This window comes from Mustelus asterias, chromosome 6 (genome assembly GCF_964213995.1).
Source record: "Mustelus asterias chromosome 6, sMusAst1.hap1.1, whole genome shotgun sequence".
Classification (NCBI taxonomy): Eukaryota; Metazoa; Chordata; class Chondrichthyes; order Carcharhiniformes; family Triakidae; genus Mustelus; species Mustelus asterias.
The window spans coordinates 54,197,152-54,223,440 of NC_135806.1; the positions used below are offsets into that span (position 1 = coordinate 54,197,152).

Here is a 26,289-nt window from a genome sequence, read left to right on the forward strand (position 1 = left end):
ATGGCCTTCTGACTCAGGTCAGAGTATTAGTCATTGAGCCACAACTGACACCATTAACAAGTTTTCAAATTATGTTGTCACACACATGCAGTATCCCTGTGTCATATTTGGGAAGTCTTTTGACAATGCTACCATAAAAAGCATTTTGGTACAATTTATATTGAAAATATTACCTTTAAGTCAAATCCAGCTCTCAAATGATTAAAGCTAAATCCTGATTTGAAGATTTGGAGGGATTAGAATTATTACAGTATCCAGAGGAAGCTAGGGATCAGAGCAGAAGCTGCAGTGTTGGTGGGGGGCGGTGGGGGTGGCCGGGGGGGTGGCGGGGAGGGGGGGGGAGGGGTGGATGGGATTGAGTATTTAATAAAGATAAAGGGGCCAGTTGGTTGCCACCCAATTTTAACTGCCCTCTCCATGTGGAAACAGGGTGGTATGACAGTTAGAATGAGACCAGCGACTTACCTCCTCTGTTCCCACTGCCTTCCTGCTGTGTCCTCATCTTAATTTTGTTCTTTTGAGTTGCCAAGCAGGACATCCTCTGGAAGCATGTAAGATCCATCTTCAAATATGCAGATCAGCTCCAACAAGGTCATTTCATTAAATAAAATCTGGTTCCAAGTTCAGAGTCTCATTTAGATTTTAATTACTGTTTTAAGTTAAACAAAAATAAACTTTTCCTTTAGGAATCTTTTATCTCTTTTAATCCCATCTTTCTTTCCGCCTTTTTCTTCTAGCTTTCTGTACACAATTGAATTAACTGTTCAAATGTATACTTCTTGGTTCAGACTTTGTGTGCTTCAGTAAGGAATTTTCAATCAGATTGCTTAAGGAGTTTCCACCTTCTCAGGCTCTGAATCCCCTGCAGTGGGTGTTAGGCTGAAGTGGATTTCCAATTGCCTCAGGATTCAGTACAAAAGTGTAGATGCTGTCATTCCTGGCCACAAAATCTGGGTCATTACACTATATATATTACAGTTGTTAAAATTTGCCTTCAGTATTGACTTGCACACCATATATTACAGTGTGATTTCACAAAATATTGTTAATTCACTAAAATAACCTCTGCATTTAGCATGGAGACTTATGATTCAGATGGGAAAATGATAGGCTATTGCAACCTTACTGTGCTGTTTGTTTATGCAAATAAAAAACAGATAATTCTGAAAAACCAAGCTGTTCTTCCTGAAATAAATATTATAAAAACTGTTTTTTATTTGTATTACAGCTGGCAGAAATGGAAGGATGTAAAATATATCTAAGTGACCAGGTCATGTGGCTTGAGGAGCAGCTGGAGGTCATGAGAAACAAGTTAAAATCTGCAGGATTATATGAGGAAACACTATGTGCCAAAGACAAGGTATATTAAGCATTCCTCATTATGAATTTGACAAATTTTTAAATATGCATTTTGCAGTAAAGGTCAGGTGTACAGTTTGAAAAACAGAATACTGCAAAAAAGACGACTAGGGGCTAAATTACTGTATTATGCAAAAAAGTCTGAAAAAAGTGTGACCTGAATTCAAGCCATTTTTTTCCCGCAAGCTCAGAAAAGTAGAAATAAGAGTTCTATTCTTCAGGGTGGAGTAATGGTATTGCCACAGGACCTGTAATCTAAAGACCCAGCGTAATGCTCTGGAGACCCAATCCCACCACAGCAGAAGGTGGAATTTAAATTCAATAAAAATCTGGAATTAAAAGTCTAAGGATAACCATAAATTATTGATTGTTGTAAAAACCCATCTGGTTCACTCATGCCCCTTTTGGGAAGGAAATATGCCATCTTTACCTGGTTTGGTCTACAAGTGACTCCAGGTCCACAATGATGTGGTTGACTCTTAAGTGCTATCTTAATTAGCCACTTAGTTCTACCAAACCACTTAAACAGCCTAAAGGGAATGAAATTGGATGGACCACCCAGCATCAACCTAGGCACTGGAAACATCAAGCAAGCTCAGCCTGTCAACCTTGCAGAGTCCTCCTTACTAACATCTTGGGGCTTGTGCCAAAATTCAGACAGTTGTCTCACAGACTAGGCAAACAATAACCTGACATAGTCATTCCCACGGAATCATGCCTTACAGACAATGGCCCAGACACCACCAACCCGATCACTGAGATGGTGGCACAGTGGTATAGAGTCAGGGGTGCCTTGGGTGCTCTCAAAATTGACTCCGGATCCCATTAAATCTAATGGCATCAGGTCAAACATGGGCAAGGAAACCTCTTGCTGATGACCAAGTACCCACTCTATTCCCTCCCTCAGCTGTAGAATCAGTGCTCATCCATGTTGAACATCACTTGGAGGAAGCACAGAAGGTGGCAAGGGCACAGAATGTACTCTTTTTGAGGACTTCAATGTCAATCACCAAGAACGATCCATAACACCAGTGAGCAAACTGGCTGAATCATAAAGAACATAGCTGCTAGACTAGGTCTGCAGCAGATAGTGAGGGAACCAGCAAGAGGGAAATATATACTTGACCTCATTCTCATCAATGTGCTTGTTGCAGATGCATCTGTCCATGATAGCATCAGTTGGATTGACCACTGTACAGTCCTTGTGGAAACAATGTCCTGTCATCACGTTGAGGATACCCTCCATCGTTTTGGGAAGCAAAACAAAATTTGTGAAGCAACCACCATGCTAAATGGGATAGATTTTGAACAGATGTAGCAACTGAGCACTGGGCAACCATGAGGTGCTGTGGGCCATCAGCAGCAGCAGGATCACAATCTGTCAACTCATGGCCCAGCATATCCTCCACTCTACCATTACCACCAGGGCAGGATTTAGACTGGCATCTCACTACCGCTAAGAGAACTGATGGAGAACCCCCAAAGGTGTTAAAAGGCTTGAGGACTAACAACTGAGATAAGGATCTGTGTTTGCTCACTGATTCTGAAGAGGAAGTTATGTCTATGAGGAATATTGCTTAAATTGGAACTAATAAAGATAGCTAGCAGTTAAGAATTATACCTTATTAAGTTTTTCAATTGGTAAAAGTTATGCCAATTCTTTTTGTTATCATTAAATTGTATTGCTACGTTTGTAACATGTTCGGCATGTTAAGTTTGTTTTAATAAAAGCTTCTAGTGGGTCAACAGAATTACACGGAGCAAAACACTTTATGCTCACACTAATGCCAAAATCAAAAGCAGCTGGGGTCTAGGCTATGAGTTACTAATCTGGTCCCTAACAGTGGTGGCAGGTCCTCATCAGCACTATAAGACTATAAAAACTTAAGAAATAGGAGCAAGAGTAGACCACACAGGTCATTGAGTCCTTAATGTGTACAAAATGAGCTGATGGTCAATTGATAAATGCACACTGTCGCACAGTAAGAGATGTCCATTGGCTCAGAGTCTTTCTGATAGATCTGAAAACACATTCCTCCCATCTTTAGGAGCAGCAGGACCCTGGAAGTCCTCAGCTGGTATGACTACTGGAGGCTAAGTACCCAAGGACTTATCCTGAGGGTAAGGGATGGCACTGATCTTTTGAGGGCATATGAGATCATTGAACCATTTCTAGCACAGAGTCCAAGATCCCTGGTGACACTTCTGTCATTCACAATCATAGCAATCTGCTGCCTGGCTGTTAGTCTGTGAGGGTGGTCTTCTCCTGTCACACCCTGGGAATAGGAACTCCCTCTTCTTCCTCACAGCCTCTAACTTAGCCTCAAGGTCTGCATTGGCATGAACACCGCTCGACAATCACCAGGCAAGACTGTGCTCTTCCTGTGGGGGAGCACTTCAGCAGTCACGGGCATTCAGCCTTGGATCTTCAGGTAGGCGTTCTCCAAGGCGGCCTTCATGACACACGACAGCGCAGAGTCGCTGAGCAGAAACTGATAGCCAAGTTCCGCACACATGAGGATGGCCTAAACCGGGATGTTGGATTTATGTCACATTATCAGTAACCCCCACAGCTTGCCCCTGGTCTTGCAGAATCTCACTAGCTGTTCTGTCTGGAGACAATACACATCTCTTTAACCTGTGTTGAATGCTCCCTCCACCCACATTGTCTGTACCTTTAAGACCTGGCTGGCTGTAGAGATTTGCATTCTAATTAGTATTCTGTAACTTGATTTCTGTGTCTGTGCACTGTTTGAGAGCACATTTCCACTCCATCTGACGAAGGAGCAGTGCTCCGAAAGCTTATGGTATTTGCTACCAAATAAATCTGTTGGACTTTAACCTGGTGTTGTGAGACTTCTTACTTGGCATCAGAGTACAGGGGGCCAGCCCTGCACAGGGTTCTTGGTCACCGACTCTCTTGGGACATCTTGGAGATGACCGTAGATTGAATTAAACAGCAACCACAGTAATGAATGCCAAGGCCTGTATAAATCGGGCGGCGTAAAAAGTCCTGCCTTTGTTCTTGCCCCAGTGGCTGCTAATTGGATGCCAAACATGTCTCCACATCACATAAGAGGTGAATATTATGCATCATTTCCATTTCCTACTGGAGGCAAGCTCGCGACTTGGCAATTGTCCAAGCTTGCATTTCCCACACTTAACCCAAAAGTTTAGTCCAATAAATCCATCTGTCATCGAACTGAGAATGGGAACTTGCAATGCGGAGAATCACAATGGACAAAAACACACTATCATTCCATGGTTTTGGCACATTAGAACACGGCATCACAAAGTGCTGACACTTCTTTCTCTCTTCATGAACGCAATTTTTCGGCCGTTCACGTTGGCGGGATTTTCTGGTCTCACTGCAGTGAACGGAGATTTGGCTTAGTGCCAAATTCTCTGTCCTTGCTTGCAGTGGTAGCAAGGTGTGAACGGCCGGAAAATTCTGGCCCATACCTTGCTTTGAGGTTCGTGTATTATTAAAAAGTCTGCATTTTTAATTTCCAATTGAAAGTATAAACTCTACTGCAAAAGGAAACTTTTATTGCAATGCATAAATATAAATGATTGGATAAGAACAGATAGAGTATAAAATAAAATTGAGTGATGATTACTGTCTGTACACTGTAGATATTGTAATCCTGTTTATGATTCCATTAGACATGACACTTGGAGCACCTTTTCTAGCATCATGGAGTTTATTGGGGTATTTAATGTTAATGACAAAGAATCTCCAATTCTTTGCATGATAAAATTATTGAAGACAATCTAGATCTATAGAAATAAGGAATTCGCAAAAGGTAAAGAGGAAAAATGGAGAGGAAAATCAGCACAATTCAGTGACGTTCAGTTTCTAGCAACTACGAGACAGACTGTTAGGCAACTGGTCACCTGGCCCTGCCACTGATGGAAAAATAATGTTTGGAAAATCCATCTATTAATCTATTTTGATCTCTTCCTTTTTAAGAGGGGCTCTTTTGTACTGTAAGGCTTTAGCTGAGAAGTATTTTTTGCAACACTCAACACATTCTCAGCTCTTTTATGTAGTCAACATTTTACTTAAATACAGCTCCCAATGTATTGATCACTATTATATACTTTATTAAGAGCTAGAATCATAGAATCCCTACAGCATAGAAGGAGGCCATTTGGCCCATCGAGCCTGCACCGACAACAATCCTACCCAGGCCCTATCCCTGTAATCCTAGTATTTACCCTGCTAATCCCCCTGACACGAGGGGGCAATTTAGCATGGCCAATTAACCTAACCCACACATCGTTGGAGGAAATCAAAGCACCCGGACGAAACCCATGCAGACACGGGGAGAACGTGCAAACTCCATACAGACATTGAAACAAGACCGGAATCGAACCCGGGTTTCTGGTGCTGTGAGGCAGCAGTGCTAACCACTGTGCCACCCATCTAAGCGGTGAATTTTCCATTCTCAGTGGGAAATGTTCCAGATGGAATCCATATCTGTTTATATACTTAATTTCCCAGAGAATTATTTTTATGAGAGAAAAATGGTTGATTGAGATGATTTATAGCCTGTTTACATCTGATGATGTGTATTTGTTTGCTAGATAAAAGCACTCTGTTGAACATTGATTCTTGAAAATTACAGCAAGAATATGTCCACTGAACAAATACTGAACTCATGTGAACTTAACAAATGTCAAATATGCCCTGGGTTAATAGGTCCAGTTCAACATTTTCAATTGTGGTTTTTAAATTCTTCCAAATTGTCTAGAAATATATGTTTCTGTCTGAAATCTAGTTCTTGGAAGATTTTAGTTCAACTTCATTGAAGAATCACACTTCTTAAATGCATAGACTTATTACAAATTAAACTAGCAAATTACAAATTAAATTAGCAATTCAATGTGTTAAGCCCCAAATATTGAAATGTTTAGGATTTAAGCTGTCACTGCAATGTATTGGAAAAATATAAATGTACATCTGTATAAATATCAATACTAAAGGGTCTATCAGTTAGCATGCGGCAAACAATTAAATTTTAAAAGTATATTTACCTGTATATAGAAACAGAAGGAGTGGGAGTACATTTCCACTTACCACATTCAAAGAATGCAGGCCATTGCCAGATACCTAATTCACCAGGTGGGGGCACTAACATTGCGTCCTGTACTTGTAATGAGCCCTTCCACTAGCTTGTCTAGAATTGAAGTTAAGTAACTAGGCCTGTACTTTCCCAGTTCTTAATTAAATATCCTTTTGAAATATCAGCTCTATTCAGTTCAAGGCAACAATTCCAAAGCCCAGAGAGCTATAGGGCAGCACGGTGGCACACTAGCACAGTGGTTAGCACTGCTACCTCAGCACTGCTGCCTCAAAGCGCCAGGGACGCAATTCTGGCCTCAGGTGACTGTGTGGAGTTTGCACGTTCTCCCCATTGGTCTGTGTGGGTTTCCTCCAGGTGCTCCGTTTTCCTCCCACACTGCAGAGATGTGCAGGTTAGGCTGATTGGCCATGGTAAATTGGCCCTCAATGTCAGGGAGACTAGCAGGGTAAGTAAGTGGGGTTACGGGGATAGGGCCTGGTTGGGATTGTTGTTGATGCAGGATTGATGCGTTAAATGGCCTCCTTCTACACTAGAGGGAATCTATGATTTTTCTATAATAAAAGGAAGGGGCAAATAAACAACAGATTCCAGGGACTAAATTCAATAGCCTTGCCGGCTCATAATTCAGGTAACGTGTCAACTTCACACTGCCTGCCTTTTTAAATGATTCAGTGTCCAGCCAGAGTTAACCCACTGTTCACTGGGTGGATGCTTCAGCAGGGGTCCATTATCATGAGTAGCTCGCCCCACTAAATGTGTGCTTATTACAAATTAAACTAGCATTATCAATTTAAAAAGTGTTAAGTCTCAAACATTGAAACATTTAGGATTTAGGCTGATAGAGCAATGTATTGCAAAAATATAAATCTACATCTATATAAATGTCAAAATTAAAGGGACCACCTGTTAGCATGCGACAAACGATCTAACGTTTTTAAAACATATTTACCTGCATGTAGAAGCAGAAAGAGTGGGAGTGCTCTTTCAGACCCCACATTTCAACAATTTGGGAACACCTATCTTAAAGAGCAGGTGCATTATGTTTGGAGCATAACTCTGACAGTCATGACCTATGAAACATTGATTCATTGCACAGCAAAGAGGAGTCCAGGCTCCAAGGTTTTAGACATTGTACTTGGGTCCTTGGTGGAGACGATGGAAGGGAGGAGAGATGCTCTGCATCCATTGGGAACCAGGAGACACTCTACATACATGCTCAAAAGGCAAATAGTCACAGAGTCAATGCCAGGAGTCAAGCCCCGAAAACCTGGATGCAGTGCAGTGAGAAGTTCAATGACCTAACACGAGTGGTCAAAATCAATGCTATCCTGACAACTGCATCACAACATTAAACATTGCTCAATTCACCACATCACCATCATTGAGACTACCTATCAATCAGCATAGTTTATATTCATATGCTACACCGAGAACAAATCAGTTGTGCACAGGCAATGTTCCAATGTTTAAGATGCACCCATGCACAGTCACACACCAGTCTTAAATGAACCACCCAATGTGACAAATCATCGTGCACAGCAAACACAAATTAGAGGGAACATTGGTCCAGTATACTGATAAAGTTGGCCACTATTTGCATGTTTGAAAAATGTTCTCTGAACTCTGCACAAATCCCTATTCTAAGTCAGTGCTGAACTCTGCCATGTTCCTTCATAGACTTCATAGAAACCCTACAGTACAGAAAGAGGCCATTCGGCCCATTGAGTCTGCACCGACTACAATCCCACCCAGGCCCTATCCCCACATCTCTACCCACTAATCCCTCTAACCTACGCATCTCAGGACACTAAGGGCAATTTTTTAGCATGACCAATCAACCTAACCCGCACATCTTTGGACTGTGGGAGGAAACCCGAGCACCCGGAGGAAACCCACGCAGACACGAGGAGAATGTGCAAACTCCACACAGACCCAAGCCGGGAATCGAACCCAGGTCCCTGGAGCTGTGAAGCAGCAGTGCTAACCACTGTGCTACCGTGCTGCCCTAATGTGCCGTCCTTGATGGGGAAAGCAGGCTTTATGGGAGGTTTCCCAATTGGTGACTTAATGACTCCAATTGGCCTCTGGGCGAGTGTGCTATCCTCAACTTGCCTCTTCCAAACCAAATTGCAGGAAATCAGGAAAGCATTGGGCACCCCACCTCCACCTTCCCTCTCAATTGTGTGTCCCCCCGCCTCCCACTCTACACCTGTGGGCCAGTTTCAATTCCTCACATTGCATGCTGCACTCATGTGCATGGATTGTGTACTGGAGACATCTGTCACGTTATTAGCAGATAGGCCTTGTCGTCCAGCAGCCACCTTTTGTTCTGCAGTGGTGGCTCAAATGCACCTAACACAGCAGACATGCCATAAAATGAAGGTATCATGACTGCTTAGAGGATATCAAGCTCAGAGCTGCATGATTTGCTGCCTAAGCTCATACACTAGCTGGATGTTGAGGAAGTGGCATCTGTTTTGGTTCTGATGGAGGGCAGAATTGACATGCTGCACCTTTTCTATCTCTAATAGTCAGGTGGTGATCTGTAGGATTGGAGCCTTACATTTACAACTTGTAAGCTGTTATTTACAGAGACACATATTGCAAACATGCACCTCCAAACCCAACAGTCTGCTTCTATTCGTATAAAGGAACAATAGTGAATCGTCAATAAATGACCACACTTGAATACAATTAATATGCAATTGACAATACCCAAAAGGCGATGTGCAAGCAGTCATTAGCACCTGCACCGTGAGGAAGCCTGCAATGTACGTGAAGCTACACGCTCACTCCAACTGCTTCTTTCTGGCAAGAGAGAATGATTTGTAATTCGTTCTCACTGAACACAGAGTTGCTCGCTGAGCTTGTATGGTTTGAATCTGAGCTTCCACCTATAATAACTGTAGGAGTTGGCTGTAGAGGAACAGTGCTTTATTGCACAAATTAAAGCAAAACCACAAGCCTGTGGTGAATACAACAGGTCCCAACTGGGACAATGGAATAATGGACCAACAAGGTCCACCTGTTTAGTTAATTACCAATCTCCAGGGAGCTCGTATTCAATAAATCCTACAAGAAAATCAATCAGTGATTCCCCATGCAAGTCATGCGGGTTATCACACCACCGTAACACTGAGATGTTGGGTGGCTTCTGCTTGTACTGCAATGGCGGTTGAGACAACAGCCATCAGGCATTGCATCACGAGTCCACTTCCGTGCTGGGTTCCAAGCTCTGTGCAAATCACTTCTCCCTGCTCTTGTACAGTGACCACAGTCTTTCTGGCAGGCCTGCCAATACACTAAGCCTTTTCCAGTACACTGCTTCATCAAGTTCTCTTCCTAGTCCTCTATAGCAGAGCTCATCTGTGACATTCAGAGACTTGACACCAGGAGGTCACACATGCCTACTGTCTCATTACATACAGATCCTGCCTCTATGCCCCCTCTAAAGTAGCATCAGCCACTAAGCTGATGACTACGAAAATGAGATTGAGTGGCAGCAACCTGAATTTAATGCAGACACATTGTGGTAGGAACTATGATGGACAGCCCCACTTAATCACAGGAGAAGCTCTGTGTCAGTTTCCCGGTGATGGCAAAATCTCCCCCAATTAAGTTGGAGCGCAGAAGGAGCTGACATGGGACTCCCAGGATGCCAGCTAGGTTCATTCATGAACCAATTGACACTTATTATCTCTGAGGCTACCACAAATTAGTGCTGGAACTGGAATTAAATGGGAGTCACATGGCTTTCCCATGCCTCCTGACAATCACCTGGAAAACCCTGTTGGCGAATGGAGGGGGCTGCTGTAAGCCTCTGACCCTCATCCTCCCTCCTCCAGTCCTCACCTTGTGATCCTCATAGTCCCTCACTTACCATTGGCCTGGGGCCACTGATTGGATCCTGGGCCTCTGGTGGATGCAATACTGACAGCCACCACCGCTCTCGCTGATGCTAACAGCAATGAGGAGCTGCCAGTCTCAGAATGACTGGCAGATGGGAGTTTCACTGTTGGCATCCTGAATCCCCTGGGAGGCCTGATAGAGCCAGGCCTCCTCTATGGAGCCGATAGGGGTTCCCCATCAGTTCTCTTAGCGCTGGGCGAGATACCAGTCTAAATCCAGCCCTGTATTTCTTCTTCTTCATTCTCTTTCTGCTCTTTGTTTCTTCCACCTTCTCCTGGCCAGTTTTCAGTTCTTGGGTATCTTAGAAGGAGAAATTCAGAAGGCTAGGGGTGTGTTGAGGGAGTGGAGTGCAAGAAGAGCATGGTTACACCAACTACAACTTGTAAATCAGGAGCAAGTGTAGGATGAGAAGGAAACTGGTTGTAAGAAGATGAGATTTAGGTATGAACACACTGTCATCTTCAATGGTTTCAGTTTTGGTCACTCCAGTATTGGCAACCATGGGATCAAGAAATGCAGGGTGACTGTTTCCAACAAGTTGGTTCCTACTGATTCTGGTTGTGCACTACTTTGCCCTCCAAGAGAGAGGAAAATGTCTCACTGAGTCTGGTACAATGCATTTGGGTGATGTGACTGTTGGTTGAACAGCTTGCAGTATGTGTGAGCTTTGAGATGTAGGGGTGAGGATTGCAGCTAATGGTGTGAGGGTGATGCGAAAAATATGAATATTAGGAATGAGTCATGGTTCATAGAGATAGTTGGTAGGTTTGTGATATGGTGTATCGAGCTTTTTGTGATATTAGTGGGGCAGTTGGGAGGATATAGCGCTTGAAGGTGCATTGAACTTAACCACTCAGGTGTAGTCATTGAATATCTTGTGGCACTAAGCCAGGTTCTTGGAAATAGAATCTAGCCTTGACTGCCATATCTATCTACTCACATTTTAGGAACATAGGAACATAGAATTAGGAGCGAGAGTAGGAAATTCAGCCCTTCGAGCCCACTCTGCCATTCTATATAATCGCTGATCTCCATCTCATCCGAACTCCACTTCCCTACCTTTTCCCATAACTCTTTATCCCGCTTTTGATCAAATATTTATCTATTTCTTTCTTGAATCCACTGATTGATTCTGCATCCACTGCACTCTGGGGCAGTGAATTCCATAGATTCACAACCCTCGGTGAGAAGTAGCTTCTCCTTATCTCTGTCTTGAATCTCTCCCCACTTATTCCACAAGTATGACCTCTTGTCCTAGACTGTTCTAGAAATGGGAACATTTGGTTATCATCTATTTCATCAGGATTTTATATACCTCAATCAAATCCCCCTCATTCTTCTGTACTCCAAGCTACTGAACTGCTCCTCATACGACAGCCGTTTCAAACCTGGAATCAATCCAGTGAACCTCTTCTGAACCGCCTCCAGTGCCACCACATCCTTCCTCAAAGAAGGTGACCAAAACTGAACACAATACTCCAAGTGTGGTCTCACCAATGCCTTATACAATTGTAACAATTGGCCAATCTTATACTCTGGACCCTTTGCAATAAATGCCAAGATTCCATTTGCTTTCCTTATAACATTCTGCACCTGCATTCCCACTTTCTGAGACTCATGCACGAGAACACCCAGATCCCTCCGCACAGACGCCTTTTGAATCTGTTTCCCATTTATATATTTTCCCTTTTATTTATCCAGCCAAAATGGATAACCTCGCATTTATCCACATTAAACTCCATCTGCAAAATTCTGGCCCACTCCCGTAGCCTGTCAAATCCATTTGCAAATTTTCTATCTCCTCTTTCCCACCTATTTTTGTATAATTTTATACTTGGAGCCCTGGTATCATCCGAATTCATCTACAGCACACTTGCTCAAGTCCAATATATCCTTCTTAAGGTGCTGTGCCCAGAACTGCTCACAATTCTTCCAACAGTTTGCCTAGAGGGACCTTGGACAACTTTCCTGCCCTGCATTTCCAGTACAGCATCAGACAATCTTGAGGCCCACTCTCTCCTGTGTTGTATTAATTCAGTGTTCCTCTTGCTCACACTCTCTCTCACAATCAGCTCTAATACCTGTTCCAGCCAGAATGTGCTTCCCCTTTAAGAAATGCAGGTGAGCTTTAATTGGTGCTAGCCATTCAGTTTTGTGCGTCTGGTTCAGGCACCCAGCCACTCAACATCATGCTTAGTGCTGCCTACAATCTACAGTCATTTAAGTAAACAAGAAGTATAAAGTTTGCAGACTACCTGCATCAGAAGCAATGGGCTCGGGTTAATCATGCAATCCGAACCTGTGACTCCTTATGGGTCTTATTCAATTTCATGGCCTGCATCTCCCATTTCTCATATGATCTTATGTAGTGCTATCATTAGACCCTACTAACATAACATTTACATTATTTCAGCTTCTGGAAACACATGCACAAAAATAATCTATATATATTGAAAAGTTATCATCCACTGTTAAAAATATAAAGTATGTAATCAAGCTAATACAGTATTAAAAATACATGTAAATTTGGAAAATATGCTACATGATGTTGGCAAACAAATAATTCATTCATATCAAATTCCTTCAGATGATGTTTTAAGAGAGGTGTTAAACTGCCTAAAATAGACTGGTTACTGACTTCATTAAAGAACTGGACAGAGTAATTTGATACAAACAAGTGGTGTTGCGTGTTGTAATTTCCAGGCTGTATTTCTCTAACAAGGGGCTATCTTCTATAAGACTGCTTTGCTTTCCTCTTTTATAGTACATCCAGAGATTAGAAGCAGAAAATGAATGTGTTCAAGGACAATTGGTACAATTAGTAAGTATGGTTAAATTATTATCATTCTAATTTACCAATATATTTAACTTCAGTCAGCAGGTTTACAAATCAAATAAATGTGTGTTGATATAAATTAATATGTTTCCTTAGTCATCACAATGAATTGCAACTCAAATCATGTTTTTGAAAATTATTAATCCCAGTGAATCTTGCAGAATTTGTTGTCTGCCACTGATTTTAGATTACTGAAGAAATCAGGAAGTTTGAAGTTTAGCCTAACCCACTGACATGTTCAGATGCCACCCATTGTTACTGTACATTGGCTTGAATGCCGCCAGACAGCAATACTTTGTCGCTGAAATCATGCTGTGCTCTTGTGGGTTATTTCTTCCCTTTTTGCCTCCTGCTGAAATGTTGGTCATGTGTCTGTGGCTGTCACATTAGTGGCTCACTTACAACAGGATTAATTCTGAAATCTTAGGGATAATTCAGCGAAAGTATTTTTTTTTCAGGTCAGTCAAGAAAGACAGGATTGTCAGACCAAATGTTTTTCTTTTATTCCTAAAATACGTACCAATTCTTGGTGAGTTGTGATCTGAAAATGGAACTGAGTTAGACCACACTTGGAGTATTTTGCACATTTCTGGTTTCCAGACTATAAAAAGAACATTGAGGTATCGGAGAAGTCGCAAAAATAGATTTGCAGGGCTGATAACAACACTGAGCGGTTATAGCTATCAGGAAAGTCTAAACAGGTTGGGGCTCCTTCCTCCAGAACAAAAAAGGCTGGTGTTTATTAAAATAACAAAAGGTTTGATGAAGTAGAGATAAAAAATGCTTCAACTTGTGGAGGAGAATCCAAAACTATAAGTCATAAAGTCCAAAGATGTGCAGGTTAGGTGCATTGGCCATGCTAAATTGCCCCTTAGTGACCCTTAGGATGCATAGGTTAGAGGGATTGGCGGGGTGAATGTGTGGGGTTGCGGGGGTAGGGCCTGGGTGGGATTGTTGTCAGTGCAGACTCAATGGGCCGAATGGCCTACTTCTGCACTGTAGGGATTCTATGATTCTATGATAAAAATAAGATACTCACTAATCCAATAGGGAATTTGCCCAAGAATGTGGAACTCATTGCCACTGGGAGTAGTTGAGGTAAATAGCATCAATGTAATTTAAGGAGAAGTGTTTGAGAAAGAAACAGGAATCAGAGAATATACTAATAGGATGAAATAAGGAAGGATGGGGGGAGGCTCATGTGGAGCATAAATGATGGCCTATACCATATGGACCATATGGCTTGTTTCTGTACTGTGGACTCGATAAACTCCTGCCACCTTCTCATCTGCTGCATTTAACCATGCAGGAACTAGGATGGCACTGAACTGGTGGACAATAGCAATTTAGTTTGGGCGTCACTGATTCAGTGCACCATTGTTACATGCTGCCGGAATTGCAGCTGGTTTTGGCACCAACCAATTTAGGTGCCCTGTGTGTTTCACACATTGGGAAATTATTTCACAATGATTCTCTTTTTCCTTTGGCATGACGGTGTTAAGCTTTGAACAATGATTTCCCTTTGTGCCTTCTAGCAGATTTGAATGGCTTAACATTCTTTCCAATATTTGCAAGTATGTTGAAAACTTTGCGGACAAGTGTACTGACAAGCTTCCCAGCCGGGCTGGTGGCAGTCACGATGCTGAAGTGTGGATTCAGGACCCGCTGCAGTAGGGCTTAACCTAAACCACTGACATGTTCAAATGCTACCCATTGTATACACCACCTAAATCTTACTGTACATTGGCTTCAGCAGAAAATATGATTGGATGCTGAATAAAATTAATGCCAATCTGATCAGATTCCTAGCAGTGGCTTAGGTTAAAATTACCCCCTGAGATTTGAATACATAAAGTAGTACCAGGAGAGTACTATATGTTGGAATGCCATCCTTCAGCTAAAATGCTAACCTTGTATGCTTGTTCGGTTGGACATTGAATGCCTTATGACACTCTTTAAAGAAGAACAGAATGTTTCTCCAGCATCTTATTGAATACTAACAACCCCCCCCCCCCAACCACCAAACCGGATTAGATCATTCTCATTGTTATTTGTGGGACCTTACTGTGCACAAAGCAACCGATGTGTTCGCCCACATAACATCTGTCACTTCAGAGTAATAATGATAGGAATTGTGGATTGGACAGTCAGTGCTACAGCATTTATTTACCCTTTTATTTGACATTGAATTTTAATTTTAATCAAGAAACAGAAGCACAAAAGAGTCGTGAAGAAGCTACAGATTCAGTTAGCTCAGATCAAGCAAGATGCTGCAATCAGCACAATGGAAGAAAGAGAGAGAATTCAGACATTGGAAAAAGAAATTCAATTTGTCAGGGGTAGGTATCACATTGATGCTGAAGCATATATGGCTATTACACTGTTCACTGAAATGCATAAGCACAGAGCTCCCTGCCCAGTGTGGAGTCCTGTAATTCAGCTTGATAGTAACTGTATTATTTAACATCCATTGGTAACAGTAATGTTCCACGCTGTTGTCTGAACATATGACAAGAGTGTGTCGGAAGAACTGCAGATATCTGGCCCCACGTGGCAATTCTGCAGGCGTTTTGTGTGTCTTTGGGTATAGCCAGGAGATGGCAGCACTGTACTGAGTGGCACTGCATCCTCACTCGATCTTTCAGTTCCGAAATCTTGACGTTTATTTTCCTCTATTAGTGCTCACAAAAAGTAAAGTTAAAGTTTATTTATTAGTCCCAAGTAAGGCTTACATTAACACTGCAATGAAGTTACTGTGAAACTCCCCTCGTCACCACAGTCCGGCGCCTGTTCGGGTCAATGCACATAACCAGCACATCTTTCAGAATGTGGGAGGAAACCAGAGCACCCGGAGAAAACCCACACAGACACGGGGAGAATGTGCAAACTCCACACAGACAGTGACCCAAACCGGGAATTGAGGCAGCAGTGCTAACCACTGTGCTACCATGCCACCCCAGTAGTGGGTTACTCCTGCTTTATACTAACATTGATTTTTCCATGATCATTAGCAAGGATATGTATCTCTTTATAATTAAGACTACAGAGAAAAAGCAAAGCTGATTTTAGTTTCCAGACATTGAAGCTAGTGGGGCACAAATGGGTGGACCTTTGACAGAAATAAGTTCACCAGGCCACTGCTGAGTTTGTGGTTCATGTGTCCCGAACTCGGATCTATAGCGTTCAAGTGACTAATTTACCAATATTATGTTCAAAGAGTTTTCATGCCTTAAACAGGACACAGGGCCAAGAGGCAATGAGCTGTATAGAGAAGGGGAGGCCTAATAAAATGATTCAGAGGATAATCTCAAAACCATTTCTGTTTCTCTGCATTTCCTTTGTTTTCTCTGCTGCTGTGAGGTTCTCATAAACCTTACTTTGAGGCTCCTTTGTTACCCAATAACCACGATTAGTGCTACCACAAATTTCTCCAAATTTTATGAAGGGAAGAACAGAGGCCCAAGAGAGAAATGCTGAACAAGTTATGCCACACCAGAGGTGTTCTGGATCCACTTGTTGGTTTCCGGACTCCTGATAAAGATGCTCATACCTTTGAAAAGGACTAAAGCAGGCAAAGGTTTCTATTCCCAAGATGGGTGAAAATAAACCTGATTGCATAGATATGAAAATGCCTAACAGCTTGGAAGCACACAAATCACACCATGCTGTGTTTTCAGCGACACTGCATGAAAAAAAGTGGATCGGTATGATTTGAGAGCAAGTCTCTTGTGCTTGGCTGCATTTGCCAAGGTGATAACAACCATATCTGCAGGCATTGATGAGCTTACCCAAGGAACTGTCTTCATAGGCCCCAAGTTAATGAAGAGGTGGATACAGAGATGCTACAAGGATATCTGCTACTACCACGCAGCACACTATTGATAGAGCTGTGATCTGTGATTTTGTTTCATTTGCTCTACCTATCTTACCTTCTTCTTTTGGACATGAGGAATGTCAGCAATGGAGATTTTTTCAGAATGCCTTCTGAGCAATTTGAGGGGAAAAGATAATATAGAAAGAGATATTATTAGTGGCCCCATTGTGAAATTGCAGAATTGCTTATTTATATATGTTATTTCCATAATAATTCTGGACGTAGAGTTTATGACCGCTACTTTCCTTCTCGATGTACTACTTAGGGGGGATGGGACTTCTGCTCACTTCTCCAACGTGAACAGAATTCTGTTGCCATTTCTTGGATGAGGGTTTTCTTACGCACAAAGCAGACTCCCAGCGGGATTCCAACTGCCAGGAGACAGCTGTGGATGTGAGGGAACAAAAAACTGTTAGTGGCAGTCCTGCTGTAGTCCCAAGATGTGGAGATGCCGGTGTTGGACTGGGGTAAACACAGTAAGAAGTCTCACCACACCAGGTTAAAATCCAACAGGTTTATTTGGTAGCAAAAGCCACTAGCTTTCAGAGCGCTGCCCCTTCGTCAGGTGAGTGGGAGTTCTATTCACAAACAGGGCATATAAAGACACAAACTCAATTTACAAAATAATGGTTGGAATGCGAGTCTTTACAGGTAATCAAGTCTTAAAGATACAGACAATGTGAGTGGAGAGAGCGTTAAGCACAGGTTAAAGAGATGTGTATTGTCTTCAGACAGGACAGTTAGTGAGATTTTGCAAGCCCAGGCAAGTCGTGGGAATTACAGATAGTGTGACATGAACCCGGGATCTTGGGTTCATGTCACACTATCTGTAATTCCCACGACTTGCCTGGGCTTGCAAAATCTCACTAACTGTCCTGGCTGGAGACAATACACATCTCTTTAACCTGTGCTTAACGCTCTCTCCACTCACATTGTCTGTATCTTTAAGACTTGATTACCTGTAAAGACTCGCATTCCAACCATTATTTTGTAAATTGAGTTTGTGTCTTTATATGCCCTGTTTGTGAACAGAACTCCCACTCACCTGACGAAGGGGCAACGCTCTGAAAGCTAGTGGCTTTTGCTCCCAAATAAACCTGTTGGACTTTAACCTGGTGTTGTGAGACTTCTTACAGTCCCAAGACCTCAGGTAGTGCTGATAAAGGAGAATGGGTGTCCTGACCAGCCAGGCTTTCACTCTTTGTGTCGAGGTAAAGAATGGGTGGATCAAAGACAGATGCAAGATAAAAACATCATGGTAGCTATATGGAAAGTGGACATTGACTTGCTTTATGTGCTGTGGGTCATCATATACCAGCTTCACATTAATAGAATGGAAACAAGTGAAGGATCTCAAAGTAATACCCTACAGTAGAGGAATGCCTACAGTCTATGCAAACCCCAGAGCCCTCTCCTGCTATTTTCAGTTCTCCTCAGGGAAAGAGATGAATGTGTTTGCTTCAGCATCTGTCACCTGCTTTAATCCGATCTGATGGATGTAATTATTTCCCAAGAAGGAGCTGAAGACAAAGTTCAGAGCTGCAGTCACTTTTACTGGAACAGTCAATGTAATGATGTCTGTGGCAGAGCTACCGGCCCCATGTGAACAATAACACAACTATGGGCAGAATTGCCCTGCAGGCCTCTGAGCCCTGCTGCCAGGCCCAAATGGAAAACAGTCACTCACTGTGATTTTACACAAATTGGCCAATTAGTAGGCAAAAGGTGGAATCGCTGTCCAGTTAAAGATGGCAGGTGAGATGCCAATAGAAGGCCTCTTGAAAGCAATAGTTGGATACCATGGCAGGTAAATGAGAGAGAGCACCCTAAAATGGAGGTGCCCTCTCCAACCTTTCAAAATGTGAAGTATAAAACGGCCTTTGCAGCCAGTCAAGCAATGTTGGGGGAGGGGTGGGCACCATTTCACAGGATCTGCGGCTGTTGTTGAACTCATACCGTAGAACCATAGAATTCCGACAGTCAGAAGGAGGCTAATTGACCCACTGACTCCCAGAAAGCACATCTCATCCAGGCCCTCCCCTCCACCCTATCCCCATAACTGTGTATTTACCATGGCTAATCCACCTAACCTGCACATCTTTGAACTGTGGGAGGAAACCGGAGCACGTGGAAGAAACCCACGCAGACACGGGGAGAACGTGCAAACTCCACACAGACAGTCACCCAAGGCCGGAATTGAACCTGGGTCCCTGGCACTGTGAGGCAGCAGTGCTAACCACTGTGCCACCATGCCGCCATACAGGCAAAGGAGTGCCTCTAAGCCTCCTGGCATTGAATTTGTCCTCTGCCACCACTGGGGTCCGGACTGACTAGAAAATCCCAGTCAGCCTTCTTCAATCAGTCTCAGTAAGTGAAAGTAAGTTGTCCTGAGCCTACACGCTCTGTTAGAATGGTAATAATTTTTGAAAGCATACCTCATTCACCCGGCCTCCCTGCAGTTGCCAGCTCCTGCTCCAGCTCCAGATATAGCTTCTGTTTCTATTCCTCTGGCCAGAGGGGAAATGTCAGAAGGATCCTCATGCTGCCAGAAGTCCCTTAAGATTTCAGGAAGTTGTACAGGTGCAACAAACACTTTAAACTCATTCAGGAAACCAAACATTGTCAGCAAAGCACCTCCAAGATAATTGCAACTTTTAAAATTAGTGCAGATGAATATAATGGTTGCTTGATGGCCTATACCACCATGATTTGTGAGAAGAGTGAGCAAGTAATAGTGGCAATACTTACTGACAGTGGAGGTTTTGGACAACGTTGGTTGAATCCAGTTTTAATTCAGACTCTGCCTGTTACTGACGGCAGTGCCGGTTGCCTAAATCCAGATCTGCCCAAAAATTGGGGCAGGCTTCCAACAGTAAGTCAGCATTTATTTCCCGGATTTTCACCTCACTGCCAATTTAGATGGAAATCAGCTCCCCAAATTTGAATAGGATACAGTCAGTTAAGCATTCTGCTTTTTACGATTACATTTTGCAATCATTCCCAGAAATAAAAAACAAATTCCAAAATTAGCTTTGAGCCTGATAAAACACGGAAACATCAACATGAGCATTATGGCAGTTCAGGTGCAGCACACACACAGCTGCTTTCCCCGTTTGGCACAGGGAACTCATGTTTTCTCGATACTATTCGGTAAGTGAAGATGCATTTAAAGTTCAACTTCATCCACCTGTATTGCGTTGATAGCTGAATGAAATTCCACAGGATGTAGATATTGAGGACGCAACGTTCTATGTGAATTCTTTCTAGCATTATATTCTCAACAGATAGTTGTTAACATTTACTAAGGATTTGAATTAATTCCTTTTAAAATTGCTTTTCTTCATTGAATCCAAAATTTGATTGCAAATTTTCGTTTTATTTGGACGCAAAAATGCACGGATTGTGTGCAATAAATTTCATGTGTTTTATTTAAACTTAAATTTAGGGGAAAAGAATGTAAAGACTAAATTCATTGATTCTATATTCTCAGTGGAGAACTGGACTTAAAGGGAACATGGTGGGGTGGCACGATGGCACAGTGTTTAGCACTGCTGCCTCACAGCTCCAGGGACCTAGGTTTGATTCCTGGCTTGGGTCTGTGAGGAGTTTGGGTCTTGTTGTCTGTGCGGAGTTTGCACGTTCTCCCCATGTCTGCCTGGGTTTCCTCTGGGTGCTCGGGTTTTCTCCCACAGTCCAAAGATGGGCAGGTTAGGTGCATTAGCCATGCTAAATTGCCGCTTAGTGTCCTGGGATGCGTAGGTTACAGGGATTAGCAGGGTAAATATGTAGGGTTACAGGGATAGGATAGGGCCTGTGTGGGATTGTTGTCGGTGCAGACTCGATGGGCCGAATGGCCTCCTTTTGCACTTTTGTAGGGTTTCTATGGTTTGGAGAAAAAGCCACAACACTGCCATGTTGATTTTCCAACTTGTAGTCCACCACTGATGGTCCCCTTTGACCTGGATTTCCAATGGGAATATGGGATTGGTAAATTTCTCAGTCTAACCAAAGATTGAAAGCCTAATTTTTTTTAAAAATCAAAACTTCACGAGTAAATGAAACAAATAAAAAATGTAAACAATTACAAACTGTGGAAAAAGCATGAAATTAATTCTGAAAAAAAAATCACCAACTAAACTGCAGCCAGACCTCTGCACAACCACTCACACAGCGAAAATACTCATTAACACATTAAAGCAGCAGGTTGTGTTCACATCCTCTTTGAATATCAAAAGCAGTGTTCATTTAAGCTATATTTGATTGAACCTTCCAGAAATGACAGTGTATTTCACAGAGTACCCATTGTGATTAGGAATTTCCAAACGAGCAGTAACAAGATGCCTTCTGGAGGGAGTTTGTATCCATAGTGCTTCTGTTTGGTCTGCACCTGTCCACAGGAGGGCTTATTCATACAAGGACTAAGTGCAGTCAACATGATTTAAAAGTGGGGATGCAATGCCTTGCCGAGTGTCTGAGCCAGTTCCACAGCTTTATGCATGACTGCGCTGGTAAATGCATCCCGTGATTAACTGTCTCTGTATATGATGTTTTGTGGTCTGTTGATTCTTTCCTTTGTTTCTAATTTAAAACCAACACTGGCTTCGGTCATGGAAACCACTACTATAAATGGCTTTCTGCCAGGTTGTGAACTCTGATTTGATTACGGGGCATTATTGGTCACAATGTTTTTCAACAACAGCCGTATGAATGAAGGGAGAGACGATTATATTTTAAATTCAAGATAACGAAGGATGGTAAACATAAGAACAATGATCAGGAGTGGTGCCATTCAGCCCCTAAGCCTCCTGCACTGGTCAGTATGGTAGTCATGATGTGGAGATGCCGGCGTTGGACTGGGGTAAACACAGTAAGAAGTTTAACAACACCAGGTTAAAGTCCAACAGGTTTATTTGGTAGCAAAAGCTTGTGTGGCTTTTGCTACCAAATAAACCTGTTGGACTTTAACCTGGTGTTGTTAAACTTCTTACTGGTCAGTATGACCATGCCTGATCTGATGTGGTCTTAACTCCACTTTTCTGCCTGCCCCCATAACTCTTGACTCCCTTTTCTAACACTGCCTTGAATATATTCAGTGACTCCACTGCTCGCTGGGAGAGAGACTTCCAAACACTGATGACCCTTTGAGAGACAAAGTTCCTGTTCTCCTCGGTAAATACGTAACCGTTTATTTTGAAACTGTGCCTTCTGATTCTCCCAGGAGGGGAAACATCTTCTCAGCATCTACACTATCAAGCCGCCTAAGAATCTTGTATGTTTTAATAAAATCACCTCTCATTCTTCTAAATTCCAATGAGTATGGGCCCACCCTGCTTAACCTTTTCTCATAAGACAACCCCTTCATCACAGAAATCAGCCCAGTGAATCTTCTCTGAACTGCCTTCAATGCAAGCAAGTCCCTGAGACAATTCACAGAATGTCAAAACAATACTCTATCAAGTTAAGACTTTAATGAGTAATTCTTAATGTCAACTTCCCCTGTCCCCTCTCCCAACCTCCGAGTTTCAATGTTGTTCCTTAAATTGCACTTTTTTTCATTTACGTTGAATTTCTAGCAAATATACATTTGCATGTTGTGTAGCTGGCACATTCAAACAGCTTTACATTCATACATAACATTTACACAATATCACACAGAAAGGAGTATACCTTTGACTTACCTACTTACCTGACTTGCCACTGAATCAAATGGTGCGGGTTTCAAATCCCATTCCAGATGGACTCCATGCAGTGCCGGATTTAGGCATAAGCTAAACAAGCTACAGCTTAGGGCCTCACAATCCACAGGGGCCTCACAAAATTTCAGAAGGTTTACAATGAAGAGAACATTTAAGAGCGGATACCAGAAAAGAAAAAGAAAGCACCAGCTTGAAGAGCAACTCAAAAAATTACCAAAATTACCAAAATCTATGAGAGAGATCAAGCCAGCCAAATGATAAATATGTAATCAGTAAATGCATTCATTTGAAAATAATTTGTATTTTTCACTTTAAATACCTTGCTATTAATAATTAAAAGGCATAATTATGTTTTCAATTTTTTTGTGGCGACCCAAGGTCCTGTTTTGGGACGCACCTTTGTGAGACCTTTTGGTGTAACTTTTTAACAAGGGGCCTCCAAGCTTTATATAGCTTAGGGCTATATAAGTCTAAATCTGGCACTGACTCCATGATTGCTGACTGGCTCTGGATTTTGTGTTGATGTCCAACAGGATACCATTACCTAATGGGTGTGTGTAACTTCCCTCAACATTTGGGTAATGGGAGCCAGTAAAATCCTTCTGCCGCATGTAACCACCCCATCAGCTGGTATAAAGATGGTTACAGCTATGAAAGGAGTGCTCAATGCAACTCCCTCTTTCTGTGGATCCCACTGTCACAGGGTCCTTCTGTCACAGTGTCCCTCTGTCACAGGGTTTTTCTGTCAGAGAGCATCTCATGGTCTGTCCCTCAAGATAGTTGAATGCTGCCTCATGAAGGTGAAGATTTCACCCATTGTGTTGCCAGAGGGTTTCAACAATGCTTTTATATTTTCTCTCTCCTGGTGGAATGGGCTTCTCCTGTAAGTTGTGAGGTGGCAGGGTTATCAAATCTACTAATGGCTGAACAGCCATTTGCTTCCAAGGGTGTATCGATATTCTCAATGTTGTTTCGGAGAAGCACCTCTGAATTAGGTCCCCCTGTTGACTATGACTCAGCAGAATGTGCTGAGCAGTCTCTAGGTACCTGGGGATGCCTGGCATCATTTTCCCCTTCGTCCCTCTCATCCACCTGCTCTCCGTTCTTGGTTACATCTTACCTGAGGCGGATGGCTCCACCTCCTCCTTTACCTCTTCCTCTGATAAGCGCTCTACTTCACTGGGTTCTGGATCTCAAAGCTGTTATACTCCATATTATGCAGCAAAGCAGTAGGTCACCATTATCCATGAAACCCTCACAGGAAAGTATTGCAGTGCGCCTCCTGAGTGTTCTGAGCATTGGAAATGCATTTTTAAAAAGCCCGATGAGTGCTCTGGTCTGACGGTGACTGTTATTATGATGTTGAAGAAGAGTTATATTGAACTCGTAACATTAATCCTGTTTTTCTTTCCATGCTACCAAATCTGCTGAGTTTTCCCAGCACTTTCTGTTTTTATTTCAAATTGTCAGCAAGCCCAGTATTTTCTTTTTCCTATTTTAGTCCTCAAAGGGTAACCTTTGACATCCAGTAGCCAGCCACAGACATTGGGTCTGGCAAAAAAGGTGTGGCAGATTTAGTTCCCTCAGGATGAAAGAGTCATAGCAGCTTCCAGGAAATTGTGTGCAGACCTGGAGGAAACACTTATTGTAGTCACACACAAACAGCATGTTGATGGAATGAAAGGAATTTCTATTCTTATATCTTTACAACTCCTATGATGGTGTTTTGATGGAGATGTGTGTGCTATCTATCACATCTTGCACTTGAGAAAGGCAGCTATTGACACAAACCCTGTTGCTATAAGGAGTCTGAGACTCATCTGTTGGAAAAGTAACATCTCCCCCACTCTATCAAAAAAGGCATTGTTCACTGGTGTTAGGCACCTGATTGATGGTGAGATGCCACAGAGGTCTGCAGCAGAACCCTGGAGGGATCCAACTGCATAAAAGTTGAGGGCCATGGTTACTTTCACTGCAATTGGCAGAGCTCAGGCACCGACTGTTCGAGATATGAGGTCTGCCTCTAACATGGTGCAGATTTCTCTGACCATTTCCCAAGATATTCTAAGTGTTGCACTGCCTTTCAGTTATTTCAGAAAAGCCATACCTATTCCAGTATACTCTTTGCTCAGGGTAATAACTCACCTTCTTGCTGTTCTGATGGAACGTTCAACCATCTCATGCCCTATTACCATGGTTTAAGCTGCACACTTCTGTCACCACCTTTCTCTACATGCCTCGTGTGAGGGTCCTGCACCTATTTCTTCAACCTTCATGGACAACACTCTGCACACCCAGCGAGACTGGCAGTCTGAAATATTGCCCTCTTAGCCTACGAAGCAAGGAATAATGAAGGTATGGAGATGCCAGTTTGAACTGGGGTGGGTACAGTAAGAAGTCTCACAACACCAGGTTGAAGTCCAACATGTTATTGGGAATCACGAGCTTTCAGAGCGCTTCTCCTTCATCAGGTGAGTGGGAATAATGAAGAGATGGCATGGGGATGGGCCCTTGATTTTTTTCCAGCCAGTTCACCCCTCTCTTCCCTGAGGACCTTCAGCAGTCTCCAACTCAGAGGCAAATTCAGCATAAATCTGAAACCTCACACAGCTCATTAAAAGGCTGAGAATTCTTTACCTCAGGTCTTTAAAGCTGTTTGTGTTTCCAGTACCAAATCCTGGAACACACAGCAATTATTCAACTTTCTCACAGTGAAAATCACCACTTCCTGTTTTCTCCTGTCTCTTTAAATAGCCAGGCTGATTGCTAAATACTCTATGTACAATTTATGCCCCATCCCTATTCACATAGCTGCCACTATCAGAAATGCTGAGAATGGGAACAGGATATGGGTCCAGCCCGTCATTTTGAACTCTTCATAGAATCTCCTCAGCTCCAACATAGCTCTTTTTGACTTGGTTCTAAAAACCTGTGTCATAGTGTGATCTTTGAACTGAATGTTATTGCACATTAACATTTCTCTCAACATAGAGTCATAGAGGTTTACAGCATGGAAACAGGCCCTTCGGCCCAACTTGTCGATGCCGCCCTTTTTAAAAAAAAAACCCTAAGCTAATCCCAATTGCCCACATCCCTCTATACCCATCGTACCCATGTAACTATCTAAATGCTATTTAAAAGACAAAATTGTACCCGCCTCTACTACTACCTCTGGCAGCTTGTTCCAGATACTCACCACCCTCTGTGTGAAAAAATTGCCCCTCTGGACACTTTTGTATCTTACCCCTCTCACCTTAAACCTATGCCCTCTAGTTTTAGACTCCCTACCTTTGGGAAAAGATATTGACTAGCTGATCTGTGCCCCTCATTATTTTATAGACCTCTATAAGATCACCTCTCAGCCTTCTATGCCCCAGAGAAAAATGTCCCAGTCTATCCAACCTCTCCTTATAACTCAATCCATCAAGTCCCGGTAGCATCCTAGTAAATCTTTTCTGCACTCTTTCTAGTTTAATAATATCCTTTCTATAATAGGGTGACCAGAATTGCACACAGTATTCCAAG

At 42.6% G+C, this 26,289-nt stretch overlaps 1 protein-coding gene across 1 annotated transcript in view; it reads left to right on the top strand.

The window, feature by feature from the left end:
- LOC144494660 (coiled-coil domain-containing protein 192-like) overlaps nucleotides 1–26,289 on the top strand; it is a 71,590-nt gene that overhangs the window by 38,261 nt on the left and 7,040 nt on the right. The window contains exons 4-6 of the mRNA XM_078213864.1: nucleotides 1,229–1,360; nucleotides 13,123–13,179; nucleotides 15,401–15,533. Of these exons, the coding sequence (XP_078069990.1) occupies nucleotides 1,229–1,360; nucleotides 13,123–13,179; nucleotides 15,401–15,533 (322 nt within the window). The remainder of the gene's footprint in view (nucleotides 1–1,228; nucleotides 1,361–13,122; nucleotides 13,180–15,400; nucleotides 15,534–26,289) is intronic.